Source organism: Macrotis lagotis, chromosome 8 (assembly GCF_037893015.1).
Source record: "Macrotis lagotis isolate mMagLag1 chromosome 8, bilby.v1.9.chrom.fasta, whole genome shotgun sequence".
Classification (NCBI taxonomy): Eukaryota; Metazoa; Chordata; class Mammalia; order Peramelemorphia; family Peramelidae; genus Macrotis; species Macrotis lagotis.
The window spans coordinates 183678678-183706522 of NC_133665.1; the positions used below are offsets into that span (position 1 = coordinate 183678678).

The window sequence follows — 27845 nt, forward strand, 5'->3', positions numbered from 1 at the left end:
CAAACATGCTAGGTATTATTATCATTATAGGCATAAAAATACATAGGATTATAAAAGAAACCAATTCTATCAAAATATTGTTAAAAACAAGGTCACAGATCCAAGTTAAGAACTCCAGGTTCAGAGGCTTAAATGGGATGGACATAGTTGGTTCCATCTCCCCTTCATACCCTAGCTAGCTTTATGACCCTGGAACAGGTTCCTTACCGACTCTCAGTTTCCTTGTTGGTAAGATGAGGGAGTGGGACCTACCTTCCTTCCCTCTCTATATCTGTGGTCTTATGATTGACCCCCACCAAGGGAAGATGGAAATATAGCACCCCCCCCCCCCCCACCGACCCGTTGGGAGTTGGTGGGGCGCCGATCAAGAAGAGTGGAATTTGGAATGAGAGGATCCAGGTTGAATCCTGACCCTGTTGGTTCCGACCTGTGCAACCTCAGACATTACTTCATCTCTCTGGGCCTCAGTTTTCTCTTGTGCAAACTGAGCAGCCAGACTGGGACCTCCAAGGACGGTCTGCCTCTTTGTCTTGACTCCTTTGAATCTGTCATCGCAGGATGTGATAAAGAGACGGAGAGGGCCGTTCCTATCCTGGTCCTGCTCCAGTGAATCACATGCTTCCCATTGACTTTGGCAGGCAGCAAAACCCCTATGTCTGCCTCTAAGGGTGCCCACAGGTTCAGCCGGGGTTTTTTCCTTGAGAATGGGGTACAAATGTGAACCCCTTGATTTTTATTATGCTTATCTTTTATTATATAATCATTATAATAATTATATTCATGTAGACATTTCTTCTAGCCAATAGAAATCTTTTTTGTTTTGTTTTGTTTTGAGGAGACATGGGGATTAAGTGACTTGCCCAGGGTCACACAGCTGGGAAATGTCTGAATCTAGATTTGAACACGGGTCCTCCTAACTTAGTTACCCCTCTTCCAATGGAAATCTTAAGGGGTTTGTTGGGTCATTGCACATCCATCCCCTGGTGATTGCCTTTTTGGAGATGGATCTTTCTGAGTGGGGCCAGGATGGTCCTTGGGCTTCAGACATTCCCAGTGTATCTGGGGCCAGTCACACACAGTGGTTCTCTGGAATCAAGGTTGATGAAACAAGCTGGCATCCATTCCCAGGCTGGCCCTGGGCGCTTCTCAGTTCACACTCTGCTGTCATAGACTGGCAGAGCTCTGGACCTCCACTCCTTTTGGAAGCTAAGCACATGAATATTAATGGGAGTGGGAAGAATATGGGACTATTTCTTCAGGAGTTTGGGGTCTGAGATTGGGTGTCTCCAGGATACAAAGCCCACTGTGTTTGTTTACCCTGGGGGCACCTGAGCTTCATCCTTAGAGAAGCTTGGAGGGAGGTGTGCCATGAGAGCTCGGGTGACGAGGACTTCTCTTTCTTGGCCCTCCACTTGGGGCCGTTGAATGGTCAACTCAGAATATGCACTGGGGGACTTCAGAATGTCTTTTTTATAAAGAATTATGGGAGGAAGTCATCCTGTAAAACTCACATAAGCCACTAGATAAAATGCCACATAGAGTTCTAGACCTGTAATTGGGAAGACCCTAGGTCAAATATGGCTTTGTTCACTTACTAGCTGTGTAACCCTGAGCAAGCCACTTAATCTCTCTGTGCCTCAGTTTCCTCATCTGTAAAGCAGAAATACCATCTCCTCCCTTGGGATTGTCATGAGGATCAAATGAGATAAGATATGCCAATACTTTGTTGGCTTTCAAATGCTGTATGAATGCTAGCCATCATCCAGTTAGTATCCCAGGTCATAGGAACCTGATCACTAGATCACAGATGAATAAATGTTGGTTGAACTGTCATCCATATCAAAGTGAATCCTGCTACCCTAATGTTATTTTTCTAAAGTAATATTCATAATAGAAAAATAGAAACTAAGGGAAGCATTTCAATATAAAAAATGGGGAGATGCAGGGCCCTGGGGAAGGAGGAGGGTGATGATTCAGAAAGAAAAAGGAAGATGCTTTTGGAGGGGAGAGAAAGGAGATGGGGTATGCAGCCTGCCTACCAGCCTCTGTTGCCTTTTGATGGGCTAGCTGTATTGGAATCTGCCAATTAGACCTAGCAGATCTTGGCTGAGATCTAGGCATCTCAGTTACTCACCGTAAATTGGGGCTTCAGGATTTACATTGTTGACCCTCAAGTTCCTCATCTCTAAAATGGGCATAGTGGTCCTGATATTCCCAATCTCCCAAGACCATTGAGGAAACCTGAGACTGGCCTGATAATGCTATGAGAATAATAATGATAGCCCAAACCTGAGTTAGGATTGGATTGTAGGAAAGAGAGAAGCAAGAGACAATGAGAGACAGATGGGAGAGACAGATGCAGGGGGTGGGGTGGGGAGACAGATGGGGGAGAGAGAGAAGGAAGAAAAAGGTAGATGGTGAGAGAGAGAGAAAAGGAGGAGAGAGCATAAAAAAGGGTGAGAGCGAGAGCTTCACGGCAATTCTGGAAAGTGGATACCTCTAATTATCTCCATTTTGCCATAATAGGTAGCCATAATTATTTTAAGGATAGGAAAACGGAGGCTCAGAGAAACATAAGGCCAAGCCCACACAGCTGGGGTATCAGAGAAACGACTTGAATCCTGGTCTTCTTAGCCTCAGTTCCCTTGGCTATGATCAGGAATCTTTCCCCCCTCACCGCATCCCATCTCCCCTTCCCCTGTTAATTCCTTTGACTCTGATGTGTGAGAGGAGAGAGATGCTGCGGATGGGGCCTGGAGCAGGACGGTGATCAGAGATTGGGTTTTCTTCAGTGGAGCTTTGCTCTTCCCTCAGGCATCGAGTTCCTGAAAGGTTTTCGGGTGATCCTGGAGGAGCTGAAGTCGGAGGGCCGCCAGTGCCAGCAGATGCTCCTGAAGGACCCCAAGCAGCTCAACAGCAGCTTTAAAAGAACCGTAAGTCACCTGTCAGGGACAGCTTGGTGCTGCGGAGAGAGGGGCCGGCCCATTGATCCCTCTGGCCTAAGATGTCTGAGTCAGCCTCTCGGTCTTCCTGGGCACGCTCCCCGTGCTGGTGATCACAGTGCTATAACTAGGGTGAGGCCACTGAGCCTTTGCACCGGGGTGCTGAATTTGGAGGGGCTCACAGCCCTCTTGGGCTTTCAGTGGGGCAGAAACTCTAGAGATTAGCACCTAGCTAGCAAAACCAATTAGTTAAAACTGGAGGCTACCTGATGTTGGCAAGAGTAAGATCCCACCCCACATCCGCAAGAAGTGACCTCGATCTGATGTCTTGTGGCCTTTTTCTTTGCTGCTTCTCTCCCCAGCCCCAAGTAAACATGGTTTGTATTCATCCCAGAAATTCTCAATGTTCTTATCACAAAGCTTGTAAGGTTTAGGGAGAGAGAGAGAGCGGAGGCTTTGTAACTCATAATAAACAGCTCTAGTGTTAATACCTGGTGCATCATGTGGCCCCCCAAACTAATGGTGGTACCGGTGCCTGGCTTGATTTGGCACGGAGAGCAGAGAGGACTCTCGCTCCCCCTCCCCAGGGGCCCAGAGGGCCGGTCTCCATCCTCTGCAGGTGGCTCCAAGCCAGCTCTGGCCCCGGCGCCACCCACCACAGCTCCCTCATCTGCTCTCCTTTTCTTCAAGGGCCTGGAATCTCAGCCGTTCCTGAATATGAAGTTTGAGACCGACTACTTTGTCAAGATCGTCCCCTTTCCCTCCATTAAGAATGAAAGTAATTACCACCCCTTCTTCTTCCGGACTCGACGTAAGTACCACTGGCCACGGAGGGTCCTTTCTGGGGTGGTGGCCAGCAAACTCCCCTGTCCCCATGAAGAGGGGAAGAAGAGGGGCAGTGAGGTGGCACAGTGGGTAGAGCACCGGCCCTGGAGTCAGGAGGACCTGAGTTCAGGTTCGGCTTCAGATGCTTAATAATTGCCTGGCTGTGTGACCTTGGGCAAGCCACTTAACCCCAATGCCTTAAACAAAAAAAAAAAATTTTTAAAAAAAGAGGGGAAGAAGAGAAAGGAGAGAAAAGGGAGAAAGGGAGAGAGAATGGAGAGAGGAGGAGAACAAGCTTGGACCCAGGACTGATCTCTGAAAGAGAGCATGTGGATGGGTTCTCTGTTCCCAGGAGCCAGAGAACTAATGAAGGAGCCCCGCACTGGTCAGTCCTGGGTGGCATTCTTCCTTGGGGGGATGTAGTTTGGAATTTAGGATTCAGTTGAGTTGTTGTTATGGGGGTGCCCATCGCTCCATATTAGGGCACCACCTCGCTGGGCTGTTATTATAAGTTTTGAGACTGCCGACTCCCTACAAATGAAAACACAGTCCCTAACCCCTGCTTATGACCACCTGAAGGAAATGTGATTTTCTTGGTGTGAGGAACTCCTCCCAACACAGACTGCAGCTACTCCTCAGGAGCAGCCGGAGGCCCCAGAGCTCAGGTCACTTGCCCTGGGTACCCAGATCATATGAGAGGCACAATTTGAACCCAGGCCTCACCAACTCCAAGCCCAATGATTTAATCCACTATTCCCTACTTCCCTCTTTATATTATTTAATTTTATTGAGCTGATTATTTCCATGCCTACCCTAAAGATGATCTGGTCCTTGAAGGGAGAGATATGTCCTAAAGTGTTTTTATCTTATGGCAACAGACTCAGATATTTGTTGAATTAATAAATGAAATTTACTTTCATTTGCATAGTGAGATGCTGGCAGCAGCTAAATGATTAATCAATTTATTGATTGACTCTTTTTCCCCCTTTGTACTCTCTAGCCTGTGAATTGCTGCTCCAACCAGACAACCTGGCTTGCAAACCTTGTAAGTAAAACATGCACATACGGTCCCCGGACTGGGTCCCCGTGCAGAACATCATCATCATGGGTTGGGGCCTGGTGGCTGGTGTCCTCCGACTCATTCTCCCTCCTTTGTCTCCACAGTCTGGAAGCCCAGGAACCTCAACATCACCCAGCAGGGCCTGAACATGCAGGTGTCTTTTGACCATGCCCCCCACAATTTTGGGTTTCGCTTCTACTATCTCCATTACAAGCTCAAGCACCAAGGTCCCTTTAAACGGAAGACCTGCAGGCAGGTAAGCCAGACGAAGGACATCCAGATCATTCACTTCACCCAGGCGTGGTGCGGTGCCGTAGGGGATGGAGCACTGGGCCTGGACTCAGGAAGACGTGTCTCCCTGAGTTCAAATCCAGCCTCAGGCACTTCCCAGATGGGAGGAGACCCTGGGCCAGTCAATTAACACTCTTGTCTCAGCCTGCCCTTCTTTAAAATGAACTACAGAAGTAATGGCAAAGCTCTTCAATATCTGCCAAGAAAACCCCACAAGGGGTCATGACTCAACCACAAAAACATCTGTGAAGCTCCTACTAGGTGCTTTGGGGATACTAAGATGAAAGGGCTCTGCCTCCAGGATGCATACATTCTGGGGGGGGGGCTGTAAACAGAGGTGGCCATCCTCAGCTATTCACAAAGGTACACAACAGGATTTTAAGGTGGCACTAGCGCTAACAGTTGAGAAGGGGCAGCTAGGTGGCATAGTGGATACAGTACCAGCCCTGGAGGCAGAAGGACATGAGTTCAAATCCAGCCTCAGACACTTGATAATTACCTAGCTGTGTGACCTTGGGCAAGTCACATAACCCCATTACCTTGCAAAAAAACAAAACCCAAAACAAACAGTTGAGAAAGCATTCTAGAAGAGTAGCTTTGGAGGAAACCAAGCCTCTGAAAGGTTGCATTCCCTGCCCAGTCTTCATCTTCCAAGCAGATGCACCTAAATGAAAACCTCATTAAGTGATAAAACTCCAATATGGTACCCAAAGGGCCCCCCAAGCCCCATTTATTGCTCAGTGGTCTTGCCTTGGCTTCCAGGAAGAACATTCCTTAGAATTGACTGTTCCCAGACATTGAACCCAGAGGTGGCCAGGTGGGACAACTCAGCCGAAAGGAACTTTTAGCAACCTGAGGTGAACAGATGTGTTTGTTTCCTGGCCAAACTGACCTCTTCCAAAGAGAAATCTGGAGGCTCCACTGGATTTTTTTTGTTTGCTATGAGCACAGGGAGGGACCAGCCTTATGGATCTGGAGAAATCTTAAATACTCTTTTAAAGAAAGTGAATTTTTAAAAATACATATTTTTATTATATTGCAGGAACAAAATACAGAGATTACCAGCTGCACTCTTCAGAATGTCTCTCCAGGGGATTATATAATTGAGGTAAACTTGCTGAAAATGTCTGTTGGAATTCAGAAAGACTAATGGATTTAATTTTTTTTAAATAAATAGTTTTCTTTTATTTTCTATCACCTACCTTTCCCACTCTCTTTTCCACACTTCCTCCCAGAGTCATCCCTTATTAGAAAGGCATCTTTATAACAGAAAATGGAAAAAAAAGGAAGCAAATCTAATCAGCCTATCTAAAAAGTCTGACAGATGCAATGTTCCTCAGTCATCCTCATCCACGTCTGCATAGAGGAATTAGGTTTTCTCTCATATCTTTTCTAGAGCCAAATCTGTTCCCTTTTTAATTTTGCAATTCTAAATGAACTGGAGAAAGAAATGGCCAACCGCTCCAGTGTCTTTCCAAAGAAAACCTCCAAAAGGGGTCATGAAGAGTCTGGCACAATTGAAAACAAATTAACACCACCAACAGTTTTCAAGGGAGTTTGATTTTAATCAGAAATGGCAGATATTGTCGTCTAAGAAGAGTTTAAATTCTGGCTTTGCTCCCTACTATCTGTGGGATGTAGATCCCTTTCTAGATGGCAGTTTTCTCATCTCTAAATGAGGGGGTTGTGGCCTCAATGACCTGAGAGGTCCAACTCTTATCTGTTCTGGGTGGATTCTTCCAGCCTTAAAAACACTGAGCATTATGGACTTGGCCTGTGAGTCAGTGTCTTCTTGACTTGGTGGAGCCAATGTGGTTCTTTGAGTTTGAACTTTTATCTTCTCCAAGATTGGTGCCCAGGTGATGGATGTTTCCAGTCACAGGAAACCAAAAAGCATCTCCTACTTAATTTATTAAAGGGTCAGACCCAGGGAGAAGAAGTTCCCACACCTGAGGGCTGGTAGCCACATTCTGAGCTGAAACACCAAAACTTGTCCTGTGGTGGATTTTCCCATTTGCCTTTTCTGTCAGATGTTGGGTTTAGGCTAGTCAGGTGTCACCAGGCAAAACCCACAGAATGCATGCAGCCCTAGCCAGATGAAAATAAAATCAGAAAATGTATAAAAAATAAGTAGAAATGTACTAGAACATAGATGATATTAATTTGTGCTTTTCTAAGTCAACATGCAGCCACAGGCACATCATTTCTATGTGAATTTGACAGCACTGGACTCTGGGCTCACTTCCTCTCTCTTTTCAGTGTAATTCTATTCAAGGCTTCAACTCCATTCCTAAATGACTTCCAAACACTTCTCAATCAAAATTCCCACATCTATCAATCAAAAATCCCCACATCCCCCTCTCCTCTCTACCCACAGAGGTGGTGAAAGGAAGGAAATGGACCTCTCCACCCTCCTGTAGTAGTCATCTCCTGGGCCAGATGAGGTTGATTTTAAGGCTGTGACCATGACCCCAGGTTGAGAGGGAGGAGGGATATTTTCAGAACTGGATATTTGAATTGATGAAATGGAGTTCATTGATATGAGTTTTCTCTCCCTTCTAGCTTGTGGATGACACAAATACAACCAGAAAAATGATGCATTATGCTCTGAAGCCAGGTAAGCAGTCTCTTCTCTAGGAGGAATCAAGACTCCAAGGCTTCCGAGGTTTCCTCTCCCCTTGGGTCATCCTGGGGAGCCTGCTGACAAATTCAGTGTTCTTTTTGGAAAGGCTTTGATGCGCACTGACCTTGGCCTCTTAATCACAGGATCCTCTGATGGTGTGTGTGTCCCATGTGGCTTCCCTTCTGGGTCTGAACCTGTAGAGCCACTTCCCTCAAGTTAGCTACTGTCTTAACAGATTCTCCTGGGGAGCTGTTTTAGTTCCTACATGGGAGAATTTGAAGAAATTCTAAATCCTTAGGAATAAATTGAAACTAGTGTGACCCAGTGGAGGGCAATGAGTTTGGAGTTGGAGACCCCGGGTTCAACCAGCTCTGCCATTTACCACCTGTGTGTTCTTGGACACCATCCCCTCTCTGGGTCTTCGACTGTAAACTGAGGGTTTGGATTTGATGACCTCTAGGGCTCAGAACCAAATAGATAAAAATGTTGTCAACTATTTTTCAAGGGAGTCGAGGAGAATGATAACACTGACAGTGCTCCTGGTCCTCTGTCATTAATGAAACACTTAAAGATTTGCAAAGTACTTCATCTCGGCCATTTTTATTGAAACCATTCCATTATCACCATTACCTCCTTTGGTCCTCACAAAAGCTCTAGTCCTTTTTGTTGGATAAGGAAACTGAGACTGAAAACTTACATTTCTTTCCTGGCCATTGCTAGTGTCTTGAAGGAGGATCTGAACCCAGTTCCAAGTTCTTATCTCAATTCTAAGTCCATTGTGCCCTCTAGAGGCCTCAAATGGTATAACAGAGTCCATCTAATTATATGAGCTTATTATTAACTCATATTTAGCATTCTGAGCCTCATTTTCTTATCTACAGAATTGGAATGATGGTGATGGTGATGGTGATGGTGATGGTGATGGTGATAATACAGTAATGATAACTATAATGATTACTGTCGAAATGATGTTGATGTTGATGATATAAAGATGATTATAATAATTAAAATGACAATTATGAAGAGGATATTGGTGGCGATCATTGCAATAGCAACTATAATAGCTATAATAATTATGATGGCAACAGCATTGTTATAAGGATCATTATAATTATAGTGAAGTGATTGTAATAAGTGTAAGGGTCATTATGATATTGGGATAACAACGGTAATTATAACCGTGATATGTTTATAACATCAGGGTATAGTATGATGATGATATAATTACCATAATAATTATAATGATGTAATTTCAATGGTAATTACGATTATTATAATGATGGTAATAGGCTTCTGATAATTATGACAATGATATAATTACGATAGTAATTATTATCGTGATGATTATAATGACTGGTGATTACGATGCTGATAATTATAATCTTGGTAATTATGATAATTAGGGTAATGATAATCATAATTTTGTGATGATAGTTATCAATGATGATGATTACAATGATAGTTCTAATGGGGAGGATTATAATTACACTGATAATTATGATTATAATAGTGATGGTGATGATGATATAGTTAGTGATGATGATAAAAATGGCTGCACCATTTTCCTCACTGGTTTGTGAAGAACTCAGTTTGCCTTGGGGGCCCGAAAGTCTTCAGAGAAAGGGGCAGGCTCTATGGTGGTGGTGGCAAGAGTGGATTCAGGCTCCCTCTTGTTGGCTGCATGCCAATATCTGAGACCTCTTCCCTTTGTGATCCCTAGTGCATTCTCCCTGGGCTGGACCCATCCGAGCCATCGCCATCACCGTCCCATTGGTTGTCATCTCTGCCTTTGCAACGCTATTCACCGTGATGTGTCGCAAGAAGCAGCAAGGTACCTTGTGGGTAGGGGGTGCCCTCCCGGGCAGAGGGTGATGTAGTGGAGGCACTGGAGTGACCCTGAGCTTGGCAAATGGATTGTATTGGAGATCACTCGGCCACTTACTTGCCCTGAGAAGGCACTGACATCACTCAACTTTGGACTCCTCTTTGGAGTAGTAGATGGTAGGGCCGTCCTAGAACCCAGATGAACTGGCTTGAATCCTGCCCAGACATAGACTAGCTCTGTGACCTCGGGCGACTCCTAAGCCCTTTAAGAGTCAGTTGCTGAGAGAATTTATTGGTGGAGAGTGTTTTCCTATTAGATATTTCCCATCAAAAAACTAGGGGCAGCTAGGTGGCGCAGTGGATAAAGCACCGGCCCTGGAGTCAGGAGGACCTGAGTTCAAATCTGGCCTCAGACACAATAATTACCTAGCTGTGTGACCTTGGGCAAGACACTTAACCCCATTTGCCTTGCAAAAAAAACAAAAAACAAAACTCAAAATTGTGTACCATCGACCACCTCCATGGAGGCTGCTTTGTAATCATGAGGCACGATGGAATAGGAAGTGATCACCGTCATCAGTGTTAAAAGTAGGGTCCCAGTAGGTAGAGGTGGGGTTCCATGGGTGTGAAGTGGTGCGTGTACATTTGGGGAGATTTGCCCTCTTGGTTAGTGTGGCAGCTTATTTTAAGTGTGTTCAGAGGGGGCAGGAGAGCTCACTCCCATTAAAAAGAGTGAATTTTTTTTTATAAAAGCAAATTAACTTTATTAAAAAGGAAACACATTTGAGAATGAGAAGTCTAATTGCCCCATAGCCTAGTGTTGGGTCTTAGCCCAAAATGACCTTTCCTTATGGGCCTATCCCAGGGACTGGAAGCAGACGGGGGATGCTTCCCTCTGGACCACTGCTCTGCCCAGCCTGTGAGTTGCCAGGATCAGGTGGTTGTCTTTCTGCGACATCATTGGTAGTAACTCAGCTCAGACCTCAGTCACTTTCCTCAGAGTCTCCCGGTTGACGTCTTTGCAGCCTCTGTCTCCTTTTTCATCCCCTTGATGTAACTCCCGGATCACATCACTCTCCTGCTCAGACACCTTCTGTGGCTCCCTGTCACCTCTGGGATAAAATATAGACTCCTGAGCCTGGCATTCAAGGCTTTTCTACATTCTGACTCTGGCCTGGTTAGCTTTGTTGCTTTCTGTACAACACCAACGATCAGAGTTTGACCCATGGGTTGTCTCCACTCTTTAGAGTCCTCTTCAAAGCGTAGCACCACCTTTAGGAAAGTTGTATTCAATAAACATTTACTAAGCTTCTTCAGAGAGGCTGATAAAAACAAGAGCTAATGTGACCTTATGAGTATAGGATAATAATTTTGTAAATATATGAATTATAAAATTTACACAGATTATAAGATGTATATAAATGCATCAACTTTTAAGTTTGTGCCACTAAATTGTAAGTTCCTTGAGGGCAAGGACTGTCTCTTGCCAGATTTTGTACCCCTCCCCCCCAGCTCTTGGAACAGCGTACATAATAGGTGTATCATAAGTATTGTTCTTAAGGACAGGAGAATTGGGTTTTTGTTTTGTTGGCATTAATCTTAACATCAACTGTATGAGGTTGATGCTGTTATATCCCCATTTGACAAAAGAAGAAACTGAGGCAAGCAGGTTAAAGTGACTTGCTCAAAGTCAAACAGCTGGTAAATGTGCAAGATTGCATTTGAACTGGGGTCTTCCTGATTCTAGCCCCAGCACTCTACCCACTACACCATCTAACCTCCTCTAGGGATGAAAATGATGCCCTCAGATAAGGAAATGCAAGATTTCTCGAGGAGGTAGGGACTACTAAAATGGAGGTGAGGGGATGGGGAAAGCCTCAACGTTGACTTTGTAAGGGTTGACCCCCGTCTTGAATTTTGAAGGAAGTTACCGATATCGAGAGGCTAAGATGAAGGGGTGGAGAGTGTTAGATTCTTGAGGGTGGGGCGGTTTCATTTTTGTCTTGTAATCCCAGAGGCTGGCAAACAGTAGGTACTTAATAATTGCTTTTTGCATCAAATATAAGCCCTGTTGGAGGGGACAGCTGAGCAGTGATGGTTGGCATTTAAACCAGTCTGGAACCTTTGCCTTCTGTCAGCATGGTTGGTGCTCCCCCCTGAGCAGGGGGAAGTGTAGATTTAACCAGTGTGGGGCCCTTGACTCTTGGACAGCAGAGAAAAGAGAGGATTCGGTGGTCTCAAAGTTCCCCACCTAAAGTTAGTTCCCTGTTTTATCATGTTCTTGAGAAAGTGGTGGGCGCTCGTGCCCTCTGGTGGCTGGCAGCTATCTCTGCATCTTTTGGGCTGCCAAGCCCAGTTGGTCTCTTCTACCTGCCAAACCCATCACCCCTTTAACCAAGGGGATCATGTTGAGGTTTGGTGGAGGGACGCTTCAGGCAGGAAAAAAAACAAATTTTGATTGATGTTCCCTTGTTTACCTCACCATAACTTACCACTCTTCTTCCCCCTCTCAAAGAGACATCCCATGTAACAAACAGCATGGTTTTTTTTTTTTTTGGCAAGGCAGTGGGGTTCAGTGACTTGCCCAAGGCCACACAGCCAGGTAATTATTAAGTGCCTGAGGTTGGATTTGAACTCAAGTCGTCCTGACTCCAGGGCCAGTGCTCTATCCACTGTGCCACCTAGCTGCCCCCAGCAAACAGTATTTTTAAAAAATATTTTAAAAGGGAAAAACAATCAGTATAACTGATCAATCCAAGGAGAAAGTATGAAAATGTGAGCATTATTCCACACCCATGGACAAGCGTGTGTGATTAGTCCTTAGGGAAAGGCCGAGTGTTGCTGTTGGGTGCCAACTGTATCTTCTTTTTCAATTTAGAAAATATATATTCACATTTAGATGAGGAGAGCTCAGAGTCATCCACGTACACCGCGGCAGCCCCCGGAGAGAGGTTCCATCCTCGGCCCAAGGTGTTCATCTGCTACTCCAGCAAAGACTGCCAGAAACACATGACCGTCATCCAATGCTTTGCCTACTTCCTGCAGGACTTCTGCGGCTGCGAGGTGAGCGACGCCACCGCCCCTGCCCAGGAGGGATCAGGGTGGGTAGAGGAGAGCCCGAGTCCTTGCTCTGCCCTTCCTGGAGTCGCCACTGCCATGGTGCCCATCTCACAAAACAGCAGCTGCTCCGACAGGGTGGGAGATATGTGCTGGGTGGGATTAAGAGTCAAACCAAGGGGCAGCTAGGTGGTGCAGTGGGATAGAGCATCGGTTCCGGAGTCAGGAGGACCCGAGTTCAAATCCAGTCTCAGATACTTAATGATTGCCTAGATTTGCAACCTTGGACAAGCCACTTAATCCCAATGCCTTGCAAAAAACCCAAAAAGTCACGTGTCTGTTGCTATTAGAATGATGGTGGAGTGGTTATCAGTGAGAGGTAGCATAGGTCAGTGAACAGAGAATTGACTCCAGAGTCCGATACCCGGGGTCAAGTCCCATCTACACAGTAACTTTGTGACTCTGGGCATGTCACTCATGCTTTCCATGCCCAGGCAAATTCTCTGAGATGCCAAGTTTTTAAGACGGTACCAATCTTGTCCCACCCCCACGGCAGCCCCTCACATACTCCAACATGGATCTCCCTTTGTCTTGAGTCTACGCCTCTCTGTGCTTGTAGCCTAAGGACCTGATGACTGCATGGCCCTAAATAGTTGATTTCCTTTGTGATGCCATCTCTTGTCCTCTTTGCATTTTAAAACTTTTTCTTTTCTTTTTTCTTTTGGCAAGGCAATGGGGTTAGGTGACTGGCCCAAGATCACACAGCTAGGTAATAAGTGTCCAAGGCCAGATTTGAACTCAGGAACTCCTGATCCAGGGCCAGTGCTCTATCCACTGTACCACCTACCTGCCCCTTAAAAACCAATATTCTAAGAAGGTGTCCACAGGTTGTACCAGATGCCAAAGACGCCCGTGTCCCAAGGAAGGGGAAGGATTTGAGTGGACACTCCAAGCTGCCCAGTTCTTACCCCTTAACCCCACCTTCAGGACTGATTTTCAGGGATTGTGTGACTGGGGAAGAATGTAAAAGCCCCCACCCAATGTTGGTTTCCTCTTAAAACTACACATAGTAAGACTGCCCCCTCGTGTTCAGACAACTTCCTTACAAGGTTTAGCCATTTTCCTATTTCTCTTTGAGATGTGTTCCCCTCCTAGGTGTGTTTATTTAGCAAACAGTCCTTCCTCTGCCTCATCTCCCACCACACACACACACACACACACACACACACACACACACACACAGCCTCTTGACCTCCCTGCTTTCCATCATTAGTGTCCTGAATCCTGGCCAGCTGTTTCACAGATGTATAGGAGGAGTCACAGAGAGAGAGCCAGCCAGGAGTGGCCGGACCCATGCCCAGTGGTCTCCACTCCTGGACAGCCCCCGCAGATCCAGCAAGATTGCCATCACATTCCCTTTCCCCCTCCGTATCTGGATTTTATCTGACTTGTGTGATGATAATGAGATAGGAAAACACATCCTAAGATAGTTCCACATCCTTGAATGTCTTGTGTCTTCTGCATGGGGAAGGGAGCGGCGGATGGAGACTGTGCTTTGGGGCTGCTAACGGCCTGTCTCTGGTCACAGTTTACTGCCCAGACCCTGAGACCAGGAGCATTCTATTTTTTCATCTCCTACTGGAAAAGTAAACATGGGACTTCCAGTCCTGCCTCTTTTTTCTTTTTCTTTTTCTTTTTTTTAGGTTTTTGCAAGGCAATGAGGTTAAGTGACTTGCCCAATATCACACAGCTCTCTTTTTTCTTAAATACGTAGCATGAGATGCCAAGGCACAAGCATTTTCTGAAGGACTATGACCAAGTGTAGCATAATGACCTCAAATCAAAACGACTTGGATTCAGATCCTGCCTCTGAAACATCCTTGCCGTGTGACCCTGGACAAATCTCTCAGCCTCCAAGTGCTCCAGGAAACCTTGGAGACTAAAAATCCCGTCTGTATTGTGAGAAGGAGTTTTTTCCTGGGCAGATCCTAGAAAGTCTAAAAAAGTTGTCCTAGTTAAATCAACATTTTACATGTTTTGGGATTCCCTCCACTGACTCAGATCACAGCCCCTCTCTATCACTCTGAATGGTCTTTGGTTGGAAAAAATGCATTATCTGAAGCCATGCTGAGGGTGATGGCCTTCCATTGGAGCACCGTCTGGTCCTCAGACAACAGCTACAGCCTCTTAGATTTAGTCCTGGGGGACCAGAGGGACAATTACTCCAACTTCTCATTTTTCATGTTGGGGAAATGACTCGACCAAGGTCACATAGCAAGCAAGTGTCTTGGGTTCTTACTCCAAACACATGATACCATACTCAAAGTCTTTCCATCCTGGGAAAGGCCTTTTCCAAAGTTTGTCCTCAAAGGGAGAGGAAAGGGAGACAACCATCTGGGGGAGGAGGTGGGGAGCTCCCCACAAGTGGAGGTCTTTGAGCAGAAGCAATGGATGACCAACTATCAGATGGGGATTCTTGCACAGATTTGAACTGACCACTATTCAGTTGTCCAATCAAGTCCCTTCCAATTCTGTGACTTCAGTGAGTGACCCATCTGTGTCTTTCCTTGGGTCGTCCCATTAGAAGATAGGCTTCCGGAAGGCAGGCCCTTTCTTCCCTTTATGTACTAATTATTCTAGTACTTTGCACAGTTCTTGGTAAGCATTGGTTTGGGGGGCTTTTGCTTTTAGCAGTCTCCTTCTTTTCCCCACCAAAAATAAACATGCAAAAAATTCCTATATTGGCGATTACAAAAATACATATAGATGGTGTCTAGATATCTCGTATTTCTGTCTTTCTCTGTATCAAAAAAGATATTGATATCATAGTCCTAGCTCATGAGCCATCTTGTGTTGGATAGTTGTGTTTTTCCTCCCCATCAGACAGTTTTTCAACTCAATTTGGTATTAATATCCAACTTCAAGCTTGACTTTGTTTTGAAACATTTAGTAGGTTTTTCCTCCGATATCTAAAGCTGCCTGGCATGTGCCAATCTAGGAGGGCTCAGCCAGGCACCCAGAAGCTACTATGTGCCCAACACTGAGGATACAAGATCTCAGATGGGTTTATTCCATCTCTCTTCCCTCTCTTCCTTTTCTTTTTCTTCTCTTTCTTTTTCTCTTCCTTCTTCCCCTTCCTCTTCCATGACAGTGCTTTCTTTTTTTTTTTCAGTTTTTAGTTTTTAGGGTATTTTTGCAAGGCAATGGGGTTATGTTACTTGCCCAAGGTCCCACAGCTAGGTAATTATTAAGTGTCTGAGGATGGATTTGAACTCAGGTACTCCTGACTCCGGGCCAGTGCTCTATCCACTGCACCACCGAGCTGCCTCCTATGGCAGTGCGTTCTTGCCATTCATTTGACCTTCACTTCTTGTCAACCACGGTTCCATTTTCTTTCGCAGGTGGCTCTGGATCTGTGGGAAGACTTCAGGCTCTGCCGCGAGGGCCAGAAGGAGTGGGTCATCCAGAAGATCTGCGAGTCCCACTTTGTCATCATTGTGTGCTCCAAGGGAATGAAATACTTTGTAGAGAAGAAGAGCTACAAGCACAGGGGAGGAAGGCGAGGCTCCTCTGAGGGAGGCGACCTCTTCCTCGTGGCCGTGGCTGCCATCGCTGAGAAGCTGCGCCAAGCCAAGCAGAGCTCGGCTGAGCTCAGCAAGTACGTCGCCGTCTACTTCGACTACTCCTGCGAGGGGGACGTTCCTGGAGTCCTGGACCTGAGCACCAAGTACAAGCTCATGGATCACCTCCCTCAGCTTTATTCTCACCTCCACTCTCGAGATCTCAGCCCACAGGATTCGGACTTCTATCCCACCAACCTCAGCAAGAGGAACTATTTTCGGAGCAAGTCTGGGCGGTCTCTCTACGTGGCCATCTGCAACATGCACCAGTTTATCGATCAGGAGCCCGACTGGTTTGAGAAGCAGTTCCTTCCTTTCCCTCCTGCCCCACTCCATTACCAGGAACCCATCATGGAGAAATTTGACTCTGGCTTGGTGTTGAACGATGTCGTCTGCAAGCAGGTGGCCGAAGGAGACTTCTACCTGAAGGCCGAAGCCACTGTCCTCGGTGCTGGTGCTGGTGCTGTGGACTCTCATTCGGTCCTGCCCCGTCTAAGCCTGGAAGAAGACGGGGACTCCCAAGATACTCAAGATGGTGGCTGCGTTCTCCGGCCCTTGTTGCACACTGTGAAGGCGGTCAGTCCCCCCGACATGCCGAGGGATTCCGGCATCTATGACTCTTCTATGCCCTCCTCAGAGTTATCACTGCCTCTGATGGAAGGCCTTTTGATAGACCAAATGGAAACCTCTTCCATCACAGGGAGTGTCTCTTCTTCTTCAGGCTTGGGTGAGTGTATTATGGCAAACTAGGGACGTAGCATTGTGCAGGGGCTGAGGGTCACCTCTCAGCTGGGCCTGTCTGCAGTATTGCTGCTGCTCAAAGCTAGTCGTTTGACCTTGGACGAGTCACTCAACCTCTCTCTGAGTTACCCAAGAGCTGATGACCTGTAGTTGGAGAAACTTGCACACTGGGAGCTCCCCCACAGTGAAGTCTGGCTTTTTACTTTTCCCCACTGGGCAAACACAGTCTGCTAGACTTTAGGGTTACAGGAAGAAAGAACAGTCCCAGCACTTAGGGAGTTTACAGTGTATTGGGAGAAAACAAAATCTAGGGAGATAAGTTAATGCAAATGGGTTAAGTGACTTGCCTGGGATCACACAGTCAGTAAGAATCTGAGGCTGAATTTGAACTCGGGTCCTCCTGACTGCTTTTTCCACTGCAGTGCCACCTAGCTGCCCCCATTTTAATAGATAGAGAAGGGGCAGCTAGGTGGCGCAGTGGATAAAGCACTGGCCCTGGAGTCAGGAGTACCTGAGTTCAAATCCAGCCTCAGACACTTAATAATTACCTAGCCATGGCCTTGGGCAAGCCACTTAGCCCCATTGCCTTGAAAAATCTAAAAAAAAAAAATGAATAGATAGAGAGCATTAGCTTTGGGGGATATGGCAGCAAGAGTCAGGAAAGGTTTTATACGGGAGGTAGTAAAGAGCCAGAGGCAATGCATTCTTGTCTTGGCTACAGTCTGGGCAAAGGCATGAGGGTGGTAAATTGACTGTTGTTCCCAAAGAACACCAGGCAGGCTACTCCAGATATACCAAGGAATTCAGAAAGAAGAATTGTAGGAAATTAGACTGGAAGTCATCTGGGAAACAAATTGTGAACCACTTTCCAGTAGCAAATGATGAGGATGGCTTTGTATCTTTGAAGTGGCATGGAGCTGGGCCAGATTTTTGACCAAGCCCGTGATGTGTCTTAGACAAACAGCTGATGTGTGAGTGTCTGATTACTCTTGGGGGTGTCCTTTCCATTGTCTCACTTGCTCAGTTGTGACAGCTCATTCCAGAGGTCAGAACTCCAGTGTGATGGATGCTCTGAGCTTTCCTTGGTTTGAAGATTTGTGTTTTCATAGGAAATATGCTTCTCTGTGAACATCCCCATATCCCCAATTAGGCTACAAGCAATTTGATGTCAGGGACCTCTCTCGGTACATGCATTTGAGGGGGGGGTGACAGTGCCTGGGGTCAGGAAGACCTGCAGTCCCCCTCAGACACTTTTTATCTGTGTGACCCTGGGCAAATCACTTATCTTCTGATTGCCTCAGTTTCCTTATCTGTAAGAATTGTTGTGAGGCTCATATGAAGCAATAATTATGAAGTGTTTGGCACACAGGTAGATGTTAGGTATTAGTAGTATTGTTATTGTTATTTCAGTGAAATCACAGATTAATCCCTATCCTTAAGGTTTGTGACATAACCGCTCGCTACAGCCCTCTGAGGCGGATGCTGCTGCAGATGTTATTATCATCGATTTGTAGAGTAGATAAGCCGAGATTCTGAGAGGTTTAGGATCGTACTTGTGTTCATACAGCTAGTGAGGACCTGAGATAATTTCTTTTTTAGTTTTTTGCAAGGCAAATGGGGTTAAGTGGCTTGCCCAAGGCCACACGGCTAGGTAATTATTAAGTGTCTGAGGCTGGATTTGAACCCAGGTACTCCTGACTCCAGGGCCAGTGATCTATCCACTGCACCACCTAGCTGCCCCAGGACCTGAGATAAATTTGAACCCAAGTATAGGGTTTCAATTCCCACCTTCTTTCAATGACATAAATTCAATTTGGCAAGAATTTACTAAGAACTTACTTGTATCATGCCCTGAACTAGACTCTCGGGGTACAAATCCAGAAACAAAAGAGCATTGCCCCTCAGGAGCTTCCTGTCTTCTCGTCTTCTCAACCAATCATTACACATTTATGAAGGCTCTTTGATATGTCAGGCCTGGAGATACAAAAAGAGGCAAAAGACAGTTCCTGCCCTCAAGGAATTTACCATCTATTAGAAGGAAAAACCATGAACACATGTAAAAATATATGTATATTTACACACAGACACAGCAATTCAGAGGGTTTGGGGGGAAATGATCATCATTCTTCAAATACATCGTCATGTATTAAATATGAGCTCCTTTTCCAGGAACTGGGAGTATCCAGACAGAGAAGCAGCAATATATTCGCAGGAAGTCAAAACCATGGCACACTGTCCTCCTACCCCCCCCCCATCATTTTTGCTCTTTTTTTTTTCTGCAGGTGAAGAGGAACCCCCTATCATTCATTCCAAGTGTGTCGATTCTGGAGTGTGTAAAGCAGGACTCAGTGGGCATAGTTTCACCGAAGAACTTCCGGTGGTTGGCCCATTATAACCCACCAGAGGATTCTAATGCATTGCCACTTTAGCGACAACGGACAGCGCCTGTGTGTCAGCTCCTTGCCCTGCCCCGTGCCACCTTGCCTACTTGAAGGAACAAAAATCCTGAGTTTGGATGCTTTGAGGGAGCTTTTGGCCAGTACTCATTCTTCTGCCCCTCCCTCCACCTTTGGGTTTGATAAAACCCCTCATCTGTAGACTCTTACAAGAGCTTTGCAAGGGGAGCCAGTAAGCCCCCATTTCCCCACATTAACTTGATTTCTTTTAAGCATGTTCAAAAGTATTTCTACCATTTTATGTTTATGACCCATCCTTGGATCTCCAAGTGAGGCAAGAAGGAAGGAGAGGTGTTAAAAAGAAACCCGAGTATAGGGAGAGAAATAGGTCTCTGTCTTCGTTGTCTCCAGATCCATTGAGTTGTTCTTAGAAAAAAAAGGAGAGATGTGGATTTTCATTTGAAATGATTGATATTTGAAACTATAGACATAAGTTTTTCTGAGTTTAGGATTATCACCCAGTTCAGGGAAATGTTCAATTATAAATGTAACAGGAATCTTCACCTATGTAATCATAGACACACATGTGCACACAACTTGTAAAAATTAAGTGTGGACAGGTAATAATACAGTGGAGAAGGATTTGTTCTAAATTTGGAGTTTAAGGTTCAGGATTCACTGTCACTCAAGTCACTTAAACATCCCCCCTCCCTCGGGCTTCACTTTCTTTATATGTTCATGATAGAGTCGGAATAGATGACTTCTGAGATGTCTCTTCCAGCTAAAAATTGATAATCTTATGAGCCTGAAAAGTCATTGGAAATGTATGTTGGGAACCAGCCGCCATCTTATCCATGACCAGCCTCTGAATCTCCCTTCCAATCTGCGGTTCAGTCATGATTCCACTAAGTCAAAGGTCATTTGAAGAGATGACAGTCTCCTCCTTTCCTCCGGTCTATCCTTATATGACATGACCTCAAGGCTTTCTTCATCTTGATTTCCCTATTGTGACTTCTGGGTTGATATCCTTCCTAGAACAGGAGTCCAGTCCACCAGGAGTGGTCTGGGCAGGGCAGAGGAGAGAGGAACCTCCTTTCCTAAAAGAGCATTTACTTATCTTGCTCTGATGTCACACTGTTGACTTGTGCCCTCCAATCCCCTGGATCTTTTTCATCAACATCATTTATTGTTTAACCTCACATCACCATCTCATGTTTGGGGCATTGATTTTTTTTCAAACTAATGTCCAGCTTTTTCCCTATTAAGTTTTATCTTCTTTGAGTCAACCCCTCTTTTGTTCCAGTCTGTTGAAATTTGTTGAATCCTGTCATCTCACTGTCTTGTACCATCTGCCAACCTTGCTTTCTCTACCCTCTTCCAAAAAAAAAAACCAATCAGGAAAGGGACATGGCCACATTCCTGTGACCTCCATCTTCCCCAAGGACCTTCAACCATTCATTACTACCCTCTAAGCCCTAGCAATTCAACAGGCCCAAATTCACCCAATTATACCTCCATCTAGCCCACAACTTCTCATCTTATCCACAGGGAAACATAACTCATTTAATGTTCTGTTCATGCCTAAGCAAACTATGTCTGTGGTCTTCCTCTGGCATTAAGGGTCTGGTTACTGGTGTCAGAAAAGGAAATGAGACTCGTCTGGCATGACCTGTTCATGATGCAGCCATGGTTCACAAGCCCTTTCTTTAGGATTGTGTTCCAGAATTTTTCCAACAAGGCCTGGCCCTTCACTCTCTTCAATTACTTGTCTTTCTTTTGGTGCCTAACAATTCTATATCTTCAGCATTCAAAGTCAGACTTTGGCATTCCTCAGCCCTTGATCCAACATGATTGTGCCAAAACAACTTCAGTCTATTTTTAGGTTCAAGACTGGTGACCCTCCATTGATAAGAGGGTATAAAATACACCAGGATGTCTTGATATTACCGACCTAGCTGCTGTTGTGTTTGGACTGAAGTAGAGTTTTTTTTAAGGACAGAAAGTGATTATCTTTCTGCACCACTCTCTACATTGCTGTGGCAGAACACTTAGATTAACTGACTTTTTTTTTTAGTTTTTTTTAGTTGTTTTTTTTTTGCAAGACAAATGGAGTTAAGTGGCTTGCCCAAGGCCACACAGCTAGGTAATTATTAAGTGTCTGAGACTGGATTTGAACTCAGGTACTCCTGACTCCAGGGCCGGTGCTTTATCCATTACACCACCTAGCCATCCCGATTTACTGACTTTTAAGAATCTTAAAACCAACCAGCTATCTTCCCGAAAAGATGCTTTTGAACCAGTTGTAACAGTTTTCTCCCTGATGTCCTGCTCAAGGAAAGACTCCATTCACATCTTCTACCCAGGAAGTTGGGGCTTTGAGCTGCTTTGGAAGGCTCAGCTAACAGGCAAATCTTTAGTCTTTGAAATAACTAGACATAATTTCCATTTTTCCAAGGACAGAATTTATTTTTAGTATTTTCATTGAATCATATGTATACTCAGGTGAAGCTCAGGTAGTCATTGATTCCATAGTGATACCATTGTCCATCCCCTAACTTGCAGTCACGGTTGAATTGTTGCCATCTTCAGAATCAGGACTATGTATTTCCCTTCTCCATGACAGCATCAGGTGGGGGAATTGGCAGAAAGAGAAAGAAGGAGCCGGAGTAATAAGAGAACCTTTTTTCCTCCCTTGAGACTCGTCACAAGCAAGAGAGAAGAGAAAGGGTAGACAAGCTCCCTCACCTACCCCCATGTGCAAGTCATACAGCTGTTTAAGTCATAAACTTCAGGGGAAAAGAGCTGGTCTCCAAGTGCTCCCTAATGGAAATGATTGGCCCAGGGCTTTGTCCAGGCAGCTGGTAGCCTCCAGTTACAGGAACGGACTTATCTCTTCTCCGGCATCAAATATGTGGCCATGTGCAGCTGCTTGAATGTAGTCAAGTTCTGCCTGATGAAAAGCAACAGGTTTCCTCTATAAAGTGATATATTTGATTGAAAGAGAGACCCACTCTCTCCCCCAACACTTAGTTGGCCTCCAGGATCAGTTTTATTCTCAACACATTGGCTCCACAGCCCATTTACAAGATATGGAGTATTTTTTGTTTTCTTGAGTCCAAGAATGCCTCACAAAACATCCAGTGGCAAAGGGACCATTTCTATCAAATTTTTGCATGTAATGTTAGAAATGGCGACTTTTGCATTAGAACAGTGCTGAGGAAATAGTGAGTCCTAATACTTTGTCCCTGACTGAATTGGAGAAAAGGTTTTGCATAAGAATGTTTCTGATAAAAGGTTTTATGTTCTAGATTGATAGGGATTGTATACAAATAGAGAAGACCAAAAATCATTTCCCAATAAATAAGTGGCCAAAAGATATGAAATCTCCAAAAGAAATGGCAAGTCAGCAACTACATTTTTAAAAATGCATTGACTCACAGACAAGAGAAACGCAAATTAATATATCTTCAGTGAGGATAGCTTGACTGAAAGTTTAAAGTGGCCTAGCCATTTTTAAAACCTAAATTCAGTGTGATAACATGGTAGCCTTGTTAGGTGGACAGTTTCTTACCTGTAGCAAACAAACATGGAAAACAGAGAGCCTCCTGGGGGCAAGGACTTACTTCTGCAAAGGTTTGAGTCCAGAGGACTCGGACAGATAGAAGATAGCAACAGAGAGCAATTCTTTAGGTTTCCCAATCACTCGGTACGTGCTGGTCATTGGCGTAGTATGTTGTAGAGTCGTCCATGGAGACACCATGCATCTTACTGGAAAGAGAAGATAATTTTAAAAGCTTTTCTTTGGTTTACAGTGTCTCGATACTTTATGTGTTTTTTTGATACCCTGAGAATTTAATTTGGTTTGGTTCAGACCTGCCCTTTTAATTTATGGTGGAACTCCTACAATCCACCTTGGCATCTTTTTTGTAACTTAAGAGTTTTGAAGAGTTTTCTGGAGAACTGAAATATTAAATGACTTAGCCTCGGCAGCAGGACTCAGACCTGATCCTTCTGACTTCACGCTCAGCTGCATCAATGTTACTTTAACATGAGTACAAAATAACAAAAGCTCATTTGGAAGTCTAATTTGAATAGAGCTGAAAAAAAAATCCAGTTGTCCAATTTCCCATCTTGTTCTTTTTGTTTTCACTCATCTTCAGCAAGATCTATGGGTGAGGGTGAGCCTGGGTCTTCTCTCCCAGATTTAAAACCAGAGCTGCCTTTGTGAGTGATGGGTTTAGAGGAGTCAGAGTCTCAGTGGGCGCTAGATTTTATATTTACTCTTTCTCTTCCCACCCTAATAGAAAATTAATACCATTGAAAGGAGTTCACCAGTAGGTTAAATCAACATAGACACAAGGATGCTGGTGTAGATAAGCTGCTGACCTGAACTGGTCGTGTTCCCTCAGAAGTTGGTTACTTGGGTGCCAAAGTTAGAAAAGGAAGTTTTGAGGGTGAGTTGCGCTCACTAGGAAGTACCGGTCCTGTATATGTAGTGTCATAGGCTGTTGATCTTAATTATCACTGTATATAATATTTGTGGACCTTGTGGAAGATTTCTAGAAGACTGTGTATGGGTGGACTACAATTTTTGTCACTTGAAGTACAAATGAGAGCTTAACGAAAGTGGGACAATCAGAACCTGACCCTAGGCCACCATATCTAGAAGGTGCTGATAGTAATTGTTTTTCCAAAGAGTTTAGCTTACTAAGAAGGATTAGGAAAGAACTGGTAAAAGGGGATGTTTTTATTCCTATAAATCCCTTCTGTCAAGGATTTTGAAATGATCCTAATGGAAGTTTGTCATTGAAAAATGTTCCAAGGCTTCCCTTGGATCCCTTTTCATTGGGATACTGCTGGTAGGGAAGTCATTTTGGTAGGGTTATTTTATAGCATAGCCATTCATGTATGGAAGGAGACCCCTTTTTGATAATAAGCTCCCCAAGGGCAGGGCTAGATGGTGCTCCCTTGGGAAGTGAGCATTAGAGGACCGCAGGCTAGGGAGCCTTGTGATTTCAGCATGGTCCATGGCAAGGAATCGAATGCACACCAACCTCTTCTCATCAAAGCTGCCCCCCCCCCAATTCTCTGTTTCTGGGTGAGTGACCTGCAGCCTCATCTTCATCCTGAGTCAGCTTGATCCCACTGCCCAGCGGGGGCTTTTCCATGATGTACAATTCCATTGGCCCACATAGGTAATGGTTGGAGTGGTGGCGGGGTGACACCAATGTGTCATACCATGATTAATGAGATATGAACTTGGATTATCTCCCAGAATGCCCCTCTGTTTATGCAGATAAGGAACCCTGGATTTCTCAATCTGACCCTATAATACTGTATAAACATCTCTTCATCTCTCTTCCTTTGAGAACACATGCAAAATAGCTTTTCTCAACAAGCTTTGTAAGCCACATTGGAAATTCTGATGAGGTGTTAGATGGAAACAAGGAGAGTGGTCTCAGTGTCAGTAAATTCCCGATTCGAATTTCAGAGTGGGGGGTTTAGGAACATGGTCTCCCCCTGCCTGCTGGGAGGGCAGCACCTGGATTCTCTCAGGGCTGGGCACCCTCATCTCAAGTGTCGAGAAGGATGTTCTCCAGCTGTTTGCCAATGGCCAAGGCGTCCTCTGCCCCTCCCTTCCAACCTGAAACCCCCTTGTTCATAAGGGCTCTTCTCTGCAATGGAGAGAACAGCTGGGCCCTTTCCTCCTGGGGAAGAACCACTAGTGAGTGCTGCCCCCTCACTACTTCAGAGATAACTTGAACTCATCATAACCTATGGGTTGTTGCTTCTAGATTTTTCACTTCCTCCTATTCACTTTTTCACTCAAAACCCATCCTCCCAAATTAGATATTTGAGTTAGGATGGGACTGATGCTTAGTTTGCGAGGAATGCTAAAAAAGGCAGAATCTCAGACTGGGGAAAGCTTCTCAAGGGTCATAAGACCAGTCTTTAACTGGGGGGTAATCCCCTAGACAGCCACCCCAGGGAGATCCTGCAACTCTGCCTTGCCTTGCGGACCTCAAGTAACAGGTAGCTCACTGCCTCTCCACTCTGACATGTTCTCATTATTCCCTAAGGCTTTCCTGTCACCAAGTCAAAATCTTCCTCTATGTACTGCCCGTATTTTGGTTCTAGTTCTGGGTCCTGGGCCAAGGACCAACCACTTATGTGCAGTTCAAGTCCTTGAAAACAGCCCTCAAAGCCTTCCTGAGTGCTTTTCTTCAGGTTAACAAACTTCAATTAGGCCTGCCCGGTTCACCAGTCTGGAATACCCTGAGACCCGTCAATATTCATGCAGAAATGTGATATCCAGAAATTGTGACTTCTGACATCATTCAACTAGGGCAGAGTGGAGGAAAGACGCAACTCCTTATCAATTAAATTTTCAAAGTAAATGACTGTAGAGATCCATGCCTCTCAATGTCAGCTAAAGTCACATCGCCTCTCACATCACACTGCTGATCCATATGGAGCTTGGGGTCCACTAAGAACTCTTCCCCCATCTTTGTCAGATTCTTGCCCCTTTGCTCATTGCAGTTTTCTGGGCCTCCACAAATTCCGTTAAAATTTTCTTCTGAGACCAGCAAGCAGTAAAAACTTGCCAAGGAAAAAGAAACCAAATATGTTAATATGCATTTTAGAGAGTAGCTAACTACTATTTTCTTTATGTTAGTAAAAAACAGGAACTTTTCAGAAGTTAAAAGCATTAAATTCTAGGATTAAAAAAACCCCTGTGGATGAGTGATCTTTTCATCCTTGTGTTTCTATTCTCTGTGGAAGAAAAATAGATTCAGACTATATTTTTACATTGAAAAAAGTTAGTAATTTTTTCATTTGTTTTGTATATAATTATGTCCATGTTTGACAATAGGCAGTGACTGATGTTTATAAATGGACTTTTTGTACTTTAGAAAGTTTGCATCAAATAAAATCACCTTTTAATATTTTGGCTGTCTGCTTTTTTCTTTTTCTTTTTCTCTTTTCTTTTTTTAAGTTTTTTTTGCAAGGCAAATGTGGTTAAGTGGCTCACCCAAGGCCACACAGCTAGGTCATTATTGAGTGTCTGAGGTCGAATTTGAACTCAGGTCCTCCCGACTCCAGGGCTAGTGCTCTATCCACTGCGCCACCTCGCTGCCCCTGCTGTCATCTGCTTTTTCAAGAAATTGTTCCTCTGGACATGAAAACATTTTGAATGTTGTCTGGGATGAAAAACCACCTTCCAAACACACCTTGTAACCTACCTGTCCCAGAGAAAAATGGGCTGACCATTCAGTGCTCTCTGATTTCCTAGAGTGGTCTAAGTGTCAGTAAATCAAAGATTCGGATTTCAGAGTGAGGAGTTTAGGAGCATGGTCTCCCCCTGCCTGCGGCGAGGGCAGTACCTGCATTCTCTGAACATGAGATTCACTGCCTCTTGGGCAAAGTTCTCTTCTGCCAGGGGACCGCTACCCAACATGTACAAATCAAACACTAACTGTGTACCAGACTAGATACTGAGGCTACAAATACAAAAGTGAGATAGAGCACTGGCCCTGGAGTCGGGAAGACCTGAGTTCAAATTCGACCTCTGACACTCAATAATGACCTAGCTGTGTGGCCTTGGGTGAGCCACTTAACCCTACTGCCTTGCAAAATTAAAAAAAAATAGTACCTGCCCTAAGGAGCTCCTATTCTAACAGGGGAGAATACTTGTAGATAGATATTTCTAATATAAATTATATGTAAACCCATGTATCACATACCTCCATACATGCTCTATGGGTTATATACCTATTTAAACAAAGATATGCAGAGGTCTATAACCTATATCTTCAAATCTGGCCTCAGTCACATTAAAAAAGCAGGGATGAAACAGACCCAAACTCAGAGCAACTGAGGATCACTTGTGACATGTAAGTCATGGTCAATAAAAATGGATGATAATAATAGTTCTAATTGAATAATAGATAATGGTTTTGTTACATGTCAGTCTGTGATAAATCTTTTATAAATATGACCTCACTGGATTCTCACAACAATCCAGGGAAGGTAAGTGCTATTATAATTCCCAATTTATAATTCAGGAAACTGAGGCAGACAGGTGAAGTGATTTGCCCCAGAATACAGCCAGTAAGGGTCCGAGGTGTCAAAATTAGGGGCAGAAATTTTAGGATTGCTCTAGGGTCATTTTCCTTTTAGACTTGGTGGCATTGGTTTACCTAGTTTACAGAAACCTAACCTCTCCTTTCCTCCTAATATTGAGCTTTTATTGAAGATTCCACTGGTTTCCTCTTTCTGATTCCTTTTTGGGTAGAGAACTTTGCAGCCCCTCTCCCCCAAATTTAAAAATTTATTTTTATTGACTTTTTTGCAAGGTAGTGGGGTTAAGTGACTCGCCCAAGGTCACACAGCTAGGTAATTATTAAGTATCTGAGGCCGGATTTGAACTCGGGTCCTCCTGATTCCAGGGTTGGTGCTCTATCC

General features: G+C 44.6%; 1 protein-coding gene across 2 annotated transcripts in view; it reads left to right on the forward strand.

The window, feature by feature from the left end:
• IL17RD (interleukin 17 receptor D) overlaps window positions 1–26354 on the forward strand; it is a 78599-nt gene extending 52245 nt beyond the window's left edge. Inside the window, exons 4-13 of one of the 2 annotated variants that reach the window (XM_074199127.1) lie at window positions 2815–2933; window positions 3633–3753; window positions 4768–4812; window positions 4932–5083; window positions 6161–6226; window positions 7681–7735; window positions 9462–9572; window positions 12444–12628; window positions 16024–16969; window positions 19266–26354. In XM_074199127.1, the coding sequence (XP_074055228.1) occupies window positions 2815–2933; window positions 3633–3753; window positions 4768–4812; window positions 4932–5083; window positions 6161–6226; window positions 7681–7735; window positions 9462–9572; window positions 12444–12628; window positions 16024–16969; window positions 19266–19378 (1913 nt within the window). In that variant the 3' untranslated portion in view covers window positions 19379–26354. The remainder of the gene's footprint in view (window positions 1–2814; window positions 2934–3632; window positions 3754–4767; window positions 4813–4931; window positions 5084–6160; window positions 6227–7680; window positions 7736–9461; window positions 9573–12443; window positions 12629–16023; window positions 16970–19265) is intronic. The other variant, XM_074199128.1, reaches the window with a different exon arrangement.
• Window positions 26355–27845: the final 1491 nt, after the last annotated feature.